Source organism: Phaethon lepturus, unplaced genomic scaffold (assembly GCF_000687285.1).
Source record: "Phaethon lepturus isolate BGI_N335 unplaced genomic scaffold, ASM68728v1 scaffold47704, whole genome shotgun sequence".
Classification (NCBI taxonomy): Eukaryota; Metazoa; Chordata; class Aves; order Phaethontiformes; family Phaethontidae; genus Phaethon; species Phaethon lepturus.
The window spans coordinates 7,961-17,225 of NW_010533400.1; the positions used below are offsets into that span (position 1 = coordinate 7,961).

Genomic DNA, 9,265 nt, shown 5'->3' on the forward strand with positions numbered 1-9,265 from the left:
TCACATCAGGAGAGCAAAGAAGTTATATTTCATACTGGTCTTTATAAATTGTCCCTGGGTGTCACTCTTGAGTCAGACTGAGACATTTTTAGAAGCAAATTTGAGAATTGTTCTTCCTTTTCTTCTTTCTGTTGTTTCTGCAGCTGACACTTTTCTTCTTAAATTTATTTCCCATTACTCCTCATAATGATGTCAACGCCAGCAGGCCAGCTTAACTTGTCTGAATTATATTATTCTTAGAGGGTATCTTAGGGAGTTTTTGAAGTTACGTTTTGTAACTCCAGATAGCCTCCCTGGCAACACTTTGTGGATTTACAGTTAAATGACTGATTATTACAGCTGATAAATCCTTTCTTATTTTGTACAACTTACTAATTTCTGCCATCCTTTTGGAGCAAAATCAAGTGACAAAGAGAAAGCATTTATTAGTATCAACATGTAACTCTCTGTGGAAAGCCAGTGCAAGCCCTGTAAATCCCATAACCGAAAAAAAGCTGAAATGTAACTTCACTGGTAAGCAAAAAACTAAATATCACTGTAGGACAACCATCAGTATCCAGTCATCTCAGACATTTTTTTTTTTTTTTTGGTGTTTGTGTGCACAGTCTACATATAACAAAATAATGTGCTCCTTAGGGGATCTAATGTATATTATACAAGGCAGTGGATAAATTATTAACATAACATACCTACAGTTTCTGACTAACAATATCCTATCTTAATGTCACATAATGAATTTATTCTTAATGCTTCTGTTTTTGTTTCATTGGTTGACTGAATCCAATATTCTACTTGATCAACAGCTTCTGTATTCAGGTACTACATCTCTCATATTAGCGCCAGTTGGTATGGTACACTTCTCCCAAGTAAACTGCTTAAAGGTTATTTTTGTTTTTTTTTTTTTTTAAATATTAACTTCCTCCTATCAAAATTAGTCAAAAATGAAGGTTGCAGAAGAATCTTGTTAAGATAGAAAACGTCTTCCTTGCTCCTGTAGCACATTATTTCCCCAAATCTGTTTTATTGCAAGTGCCATCACCCATCTACATAATAACTGTCAAATACATTTTCTGCGCACTGCACCAAGTAATCCTCTGTTGAATGAGTTAGCTTTTTCTGGCACAGTTTGACACTTGTTTTTGAGAGTGAACATCACAGTGTTTTACTGAATTGAGAAACAGTTACATTGGATTAATTTCTGCTTTGAGAATAAATAGTATGTAGTATGCTTTTTAGAAGCACAGTCAGATAAGAAATGGTCCCCCAAAATGCAATTTCAAAACTGCTCTATAGATACTTGTCTTCAGAAGTTCTGAGGAATCTCATGTAGTCAGTGAAAACAGCAGATGAACCACAGGACATAGATTTTGAAATAATGTGTGTGTTAGGTGTTTAGAAAGGTCTGTTACTGGGAATTATTGCTTATCAAGATCTTCTGATTATATGCTTGCTTTCAGACAATTGAGAAGTAGGACTTTTGAACGCCAGGATGTGCAGAAAACAAAGGCAACAGGCCATGACAACTGTAATTCCTCAGTTTTTCTACCATTTGTCACCTCTGTTTTTTCATGACATACATCAATAAAACTATATATAGCTAAGGAGAAAGTCTGACTTATATGGTGGTTGTTTATATAAATGACACATTAGAGACCCTTTACTATCATTGCTCCTCAATTTCCTATGTGTGAAAAATGTATTGCTTAATAGTCAAGGATTTGTGTTTTGGGGCATATCTATCAAAAAAGTTCATATATCCCTAGAGGCTGTAAGCTTTCAGAAATACTAGTCCAACAATAGGAGGAAAATTATCGCTATAAGAGACAGCAGTATTCTCCAGAGCTCTGATGAAATGAGCTGTATTTAGCCTTTTACTTGTGGGGAGGCTTCCTAGAGTTTGATTGAAAAGATGAGACTTCTTTGTATTTATTTCTGTGTCTTATGTAAATGTGTTTGAACCCTAGCCACATAGGAAAACTGTTTCTGGCCAACTGGTTATAGAGAGTGTAAGCATATCTGCCACAATATCTTATGATCCCATATACGCAATATGAAATAATTAGATACAAAATAATTTCTACTGCACTTAGAGTTTGACAGGACTTCAAATGAAGGCATTGGCGCATTAGTTTGCCAAAGTTGTACTTCCATGGTGGACGTATGTAATCAGCTGTTTATGTTTTTTTCTATTCTGTTTCTGGCCTTTTTTCCAGGCCCTAGGGAGTGAAACTCTATGAACTGACTGGATTAACAAATTAAAGCTGCTTGCCGTGTGCTCCAAGGTAAGCTCTAGAGCCCTTCCTTGTGCTTCAGAATACTGTAGAGTGAAGAGCAGGACTATCCCTTTCACTAACACAAAGACATTTAATCAGCTTAGCTGTACAGAATCTAACCACATCTTTGGTGACCTACAGACCAGTCTTACTAATTGGACATGAATCGTCTTTGTGCCAAAATAGTCTGATTTACAATGTATCTCATTATATTTGAGTGACAAAATGTTTTAGGAATCACAATATTAACACTTCGGCATATTATACAGCAGATCTATTAAAGTGCAATGACAGCATGCTGTTTTGGAGAGAGACATATTTTGCGTACACAAGAAAAGCCATTGCCAGTAAGTAGAAACAGATACGCTACTTCTGGACTAGGAAAGAATTTAATAGCAAAAAGTAAAGTAGTTGTGAAGATTCTAATAATACTACCTACAGTAGTAATTATATACTGTAGTTTCTTGCATTGTTAATTGTCTCACAAAGTAATGTCAAGTCTTACACTCCTCTCTAATATTTTTCCCAGAAGTCCTATATTTGCGTTACATCTACTGGGAAGAAACTCTGCCTCAAGGTGAAGCTACTTGGGTAGCATCAATAGGTCATCTTAAAAATGATCCACATAACAGCACTGAGTTTACAGTATGCTTTGAGAATCTCTGTTTACTTAAAAATAAAAATTATTATCTGGTCTATGCAATTTCTTCCAAACTACTGTCAGTGTTGCTCTGTCAAAACATGTGCAGAATGTTATGGAAAGGGGAAGAATGTGCATTTCCTGGAGGACATAATTATCATCGTCTACTTGCTTCCACTGCCCCTCTGAACTGCTTTGTATTGCCAGTGACACCCTCAGTAAGAGCAGCAGCTATGGGTTCTTTTTATTGAACACATCAAGACTTCAGTTACTTTTCCACAAATGTTAGCTGCTTAATCTGCTTGAGAAAAGCAATGTTGATGTAATCACATGAGTTTCAAACTTAGAAATAGAATGTGTATCTTACACCTCACTGAAATGGTATTCCCCGTTTTTTCCCCCCAGATCATCCAGAAAGATACTATGATTCAGAAAGGAAAATACAGGTCCACATCATGATCTTATAACTCTTTGTTTCATCAGGCCATCCTAAACAGATTCAGACCAGTCTGGGCTGCCTTAGACTGATGTGAGTTATTTAAGACAGCTGTTTGAAAAATTCTTGAGCGGTGGTTTGAGAGCCATCTGGTTTTCTAGAAAAGATTCATCACATCTGTTGCATAATAGTATCTTTTGGAATGTATCTTACCTGTAAATTATCAATGATGTACTTTGCTTTAGTAGAGCACAGAAGCCTGAAGTTTGATTTTAGACTTCCTTTTGAACCTCAGAACAGAACCTATCGCTAGCAAGCATTTCAAGGTTTCTTTCTTCGTGGTAGCAACACCAAACCTTAAGGAGTTTATCAATTATCATTGTTCAAGCTTAGTATTATCTGTGTTGCCTACTGGGGATTTCAACATGCTATTTAACAACAGCATTTTGCTGTCTCCCAGCAAAAATACTCACTACTGTCAATCTGACCTACCTCCTCTTCTTTGTGAAGCTGTGAATTAATACCAAAATGCTCTAAACCTACCTACTTAGCAAAACTACTTTGTTGAAGAAAGCTAGTGTTTGAAACAAATATACAATTCAGTCAAAAGTGAAAATAAAACGTGTCGTTATAATACATTAAAAAATGAGGCAAAAAAACTGTAAATTTAAGTAAAATTGGAGAGCATTTCACTGAAGTAAATGGAATTATATTGATAAAAGATTAAAGCATTGGACCCAGCTTATCTGTCCTGAAATTCACTTACCGTACCTGTGGATACCATGAAGATACTTTCATGAATATCTGCCTTCTTCAGATCACAGTTGAGAATGTCATTGTCCTCTCCACGATTGAAAAGGTTAAACAGCATGTTAAGAGCAAAAACTCAAATGACTCTATGCATAAGCTACCAAATGGTGCTTCATCAGAAATAGGAATGATATTCTAGTGATAACAGGTTTCTTCCCCTAGAGTGTGAATGTGCATGAAGCAAGTCAGAACCAGTTTTATGACTTCAGCACCAGCATTGACCTCCTAGTGACATTTTTGGCACCACCCACAGTCTGTATCCATATTTTCTTTCGTCACACCTAAATCAGATTTTGTCAATTCCTGTTTATCCACTAATCTTGAATTGTGACAAAAGCCCGTAATAGAAAGCCTACCTTTCTGCACCTGGCCTATAGAAACAAGTGCAGAAGCCACAATAAGCAGTTCCATCTGCTGGAGACTGGAATACTACTGCTTTGTTAGACTATTCCACTAAAAGCAGTTTGTGTATTCCCACATGGTGCATTCCGTGGGAAAGTAGGTCTCATACATAGTGATGTGGTATGAAATTACAGTTCCTTGGACAATATTTTTCTTTTCCCTTTCTGTAATCAAAAAGGCAAATAACTTAATTATGTCAAGGAGAAATTTAACTATAAATAAGCCTGTAATTCTAATCTCTCTGTGGCAGTGATACTGGATAAAAGCAGTTATTGCAACTTGCTGGATATTTTGTTTTTGTTTGACTTTGTATTTAAAAGAAATTATATTAGATTAAAAAGTCAGAATACAACTAAGCTGCGTAAATTATTTTCATTGTGACAGTCTGTTATCAAAGCTTTTTTTCCCTGGAGGAGACCAAACACATTTTCAGAAATGTTACACTCACTGCATATACACAGACAAATCTATCCATGCTCATTGTGTCCCATGACCTGGCTGGGAAGTTGTCGTCGTACAAATACTACCACGAGAATGAAATCTATGGCCCACCTATTTTGCCATTCTGCGTACTGCCATTTTAGTACAGTGACAGTTCTGCGTTGTGGAAAAATAAGGGAAAAATGGAGATAATGTTTTGAATCAAAATAGTTAAAATATTCACATAGCTCTTCTTTCACAATTAGAATGTAATCTTATTAAATTTCTCATAGAACTATGGTTATAAGCAAAAAACCCAGCTAAAATGCCAAAAATTAATCAAGGAAAAAAGCCAAGCAAAACCTAATAGACTAGATAAATGAGGGTAATTTGGAATCGAGGAACAATACCTAGTGACTGAATCCCTAGATTTTGTCCTTCCGTTATAACTGAAGGTCTTGGATGTATTTTGCACAACACAATTATACAGTAATTGTTGAACTTGTACTTTAACAGTATCTCATTTAAAAATCAGAAAATTATTAATTTACAAAAAGTAGTTATTTCTTCATCTATGTGTTCTAAATATCATTGTCCATCCAGGGAAACAGGCATGAAGGAAGTCGTCTGAAGTTGCAGAATGAGTCAGTGGCAAACGTAGAAACTGGATTGGTTGTATCTTCTTACTGCTATGCCTTCTGCCTCTCTTGTTTTCATTTTATGCTCCTTGGACTGGAACAAAAAGTAAGCATTGCATAGTTTGCATATTACAGGAAAACATAACTACTGCAGGCCATCACCGTGAAAAAACCCACAAAATTCTAAAGACATGATGAACTCCTATTTGGAGATCTTCTTGTTTTTCTAGTTTGTAGTGTTTAGCACCTGTTCAAGAGATGTGTTCTATAAATAACCATTTTCTGTTTCAGACAAAATTTACATTGAATATTATCTTGGTGCAGCTGTTCAATTTTTCTACGATAGTGAATTGCCAAAACAGGAACAGTACTTCCTTGGGGGCCCCAGAGTTAAATCCTTTTTATTTAGCATGACGCTATGTAGTGGAGCTGTGATCGAAGTCTAACTATTATTGCTAGCTGCTCTTAGATTTGCTAAAACTGAGAACTGAAAAGCCCTTTGTAGATGATCCTCACTCTTAGAATTTCCGTGGCTTTCCAGTTCCATAATTACCTACCATGATGGCACACTGCCCCAAAAATGAATACTTTGATAATTTGCTGCTCTCTTGTAAGCCTTGTCATCTTCGATGCTCTAGTACACCACCGCCTTCATGTGAAAACTACTGTGATAAGAGTAAGTAATATTTCTGCAATACTTTGTGGCTATGCTGGGCATTTTCATGTTATATTTTACAAAGAATTGTAAACATAAAAACTTAAAGAAATCTAACACCTGGAAAGAGATTATCAGAATAATATATGGGCTCAAAAATGTTAGAGACACATGCAGTGTGTCCTGTATGTGTGTTAAGAAGAGTAACTTTTTAAAGCTCTTGAGCTTTACTTGAGCTGTCACTCAATAGAAATAGAAATTGGTCCTTTGATATAGAAGTAGTTTTATGTGTTGGACATTTTTACTGTTCACTAGTCGTTTACAATTAATATATCTCTTTCATTTCATAAGGTACTGATTCAAGTGGAGTTCTTTGGATTTGTTTGGGTTTAGGATTAATTTTAATGCTCACTCTGTTCATCTTAATGGTCTTGTTTAAATGGAAGCACCTAAAGCAACTAAAAGAAAAACTGAAAAACACAGGTGAATAAATATGATTCTTTATAAAATAATTTTAGATCACTGTACATTTTAGCTACTCTTACCATGTATAAATTTTGCATATAATTTATATTCCAGATTTTGATAACTGTCTTTGTTAGATTGTTTTTTGAATTCCTCAGGTAGTCTCAATGAAATTATTAGGGAGTAAAATATCCAGATGATAACTTGTAAAAGCAGCAATCTCTCTCTGTTGGTTCTGGATCCTGTCAGGATTGTTTTGTTGCATATTCATACCTGGCTTACTTGCTGGTGTTTGAGAAATCATTTATGAACCCTCAATAGCAAAACATCTTTATAAGGGTTTCACTCTCTTCTCACTGAATGCAAAAGGAATTCTACCCTGGTAGAGGATACACCTTCAATACTAGCTTTTAATCTATCAGACACTAAATAATTTTACTTAATATTCTACCCTGTGAGAAGTATATGTGGTTTATTTTGGGAAGGTAAAAAAAAGTTATTTTTACATTTTATGAATACTACTATTTGTGGAATGTTCAGCCAATAAGTAATAACTGATTAGAAAATATGTGTTAGATTACTTAAATGCTTATCCTGAGGTATAGGGGGTATATTGTCATAGAACAAAAGATTATCATATATAACTACATCTTAAAAGTTTCACTGTATCTTAAAACTTTCATTAAGGTTAGGAACATAGTTGGAACATAATGAAATTTTAATCTTTAATAACTGGATGTCTGGTATAGCATGACGTATGTACTAAATTAACTTATGTATATTTACAGACTCTTCTGTGGAGCTGAATAATATTCTTAAGGCTAATAGTGAAAGCAGTGTGAATACAGAAGGAATTAGACACCCGCTCCAAAGTGAAACATTAATGTATTCAGTGGAAGAATGCACTTGCAGTGACTGTGGCTTGGTAAAACCTCAGACTGGCTGTGAAACTTCATTTCCATTACCAGCTACAGAAGAAGGAGCTACTGTTCTAGTTACCACAAAATCTTTTGATTATTGCAACTATATTCTGGGTGCTGTGTGACTATGAGAGAAGTATATTTTTACTGCATATTAATAAATGAGTTACTCCAGTATAGCTTTTAATCTTAATACGTCATACATTAGTAAGTCAGTGGAGAAGGCTAGTACATCATCCTTATAGCTCTTCCATTGAGCTTTCATTAATATATTATTTCTAATTCTGGTATCTCTTTGGGCAAGTATTGCTACATTATTCTCAGGTACTAAACTAGTTATTGGAATATTTAGTTTCTGAAAGTCCCTGCATAGTATGGATTTTTCTGCCTTTAGAGGTTGTATCTACTTACGCTGGATATATACAAAACCATCAATAAAGAAGTTTGCAAATACGTATTTTATGTTAAACTCTGATCTTGTGCCAAAAATTGCTTGATGGTACACCAGCAATCTTCCAAGATGCGGAAATGAAGACCCATATTCCATCCCTGGTCCTATAGAGAATAATTGCAAATAGCCGCTGTGATGCTTGAACTAGGAATGCGCTGATGGTGAACACCCTCGCCAGTATGGAGTCCTGCCCAGCTCAGATAGCACCTCTGGGTCACACTAAGGCAGGCTGTGGAGCACCGTACCTGCAATCTGAAGGTACTTCCTGATGGTGCAGACTTTCCTGTAAGTGCCAAGTGTTTTTCAGACTGTATTCTATAAAGATTTATTTCTATCTTACTAATTGCTTTACTGACCCTTCTAATATGTACAAGGACTGCTGATTAGATATAGCCATACTAGACTACTGTGTGGCCTAAAATTAGGAATATGCTTTTGTCACCCTGCCTCCCCAGCGTTCATGTTATTTTCCTAATGTTAGGCCAGTTTTAGTCCTGGAAAACTGCAACAACAATCTTTTTATTTGTACATAACTTTCTATTTCAGGTTCTTGCATGAACGATGAATAAAATATTTTAAGACTAGTAAATTATTGCACATAAATCTATGAATGATCACTATTACAGCATCTTTAGGAGGCTGACCACAGAGTTTGGGTCAGTTATGAGTTAGCTGTGTAGGTCTGGCCACACATGGCCAAAAACTCTGAAATAGGCTTACAGAGCTATTACCTTTATTCATATTATTTTATCTAGGGCCTCTCATGGAGCAGGATGTGGCAGATACACAGCACTGTATTGAGACAGTGTGCAAATACAAACCAGCAAGACGATGCATTAAGACACGTCTACAACATAAGAAAATTACTTTATTGCGTTGCCATTTTCTTGTATTGGAGGTTTCACAATTTCTGTATCGTTTTTCCGAAACATGTGCCTTCCGGGACTTTTCGCCTACAGAGCACGTGTGACAGTATGGACCATTTCATCTCCGTTCTTCTCCTCTTCCGTTCGCCCGCGATTGCTTCCCTCCCCCGCAGCGTTGCTGCGCGCGGCGGACCGTTAGGCTTCCTGGGAAGCCGAGGGATCGCCACAGAACTTCCCGCCGGGACCGAGCACACCGCGTTACCGCGCGCCCCCGCCCGCGGGAAGGCTT

The 9,265-nt window shown here is 36.3% G+C and overlaps 1 protein-coding gene across 1 annotated transcript; it reads left to right on the forward strand.

Annotated features, from left to right (window-relative positions):
- The first annotated feature begins 6,180 nt into the window (after positions 1-6,180).
- Positions 6,181-7,784, forward strand: TNFRSF17 (tumor necrosis factor receptor superfamily, member 17). Its single transcript, XM_010285167.1, has 3 exons — positions 6,181-6,295; positions 6,626-6,757; positions 7,528-7,784. The coding sequence occupies exons 1-3, from the start codon at positions 6,181-6,183 to the stop codon at positions 7,782-7,784; spliced, it is 504 nt and encodes a 167-aa protein (XP_010283469.1).
- Positions 7,785-9,265: the final 1,481 nt, after the last annotated feature.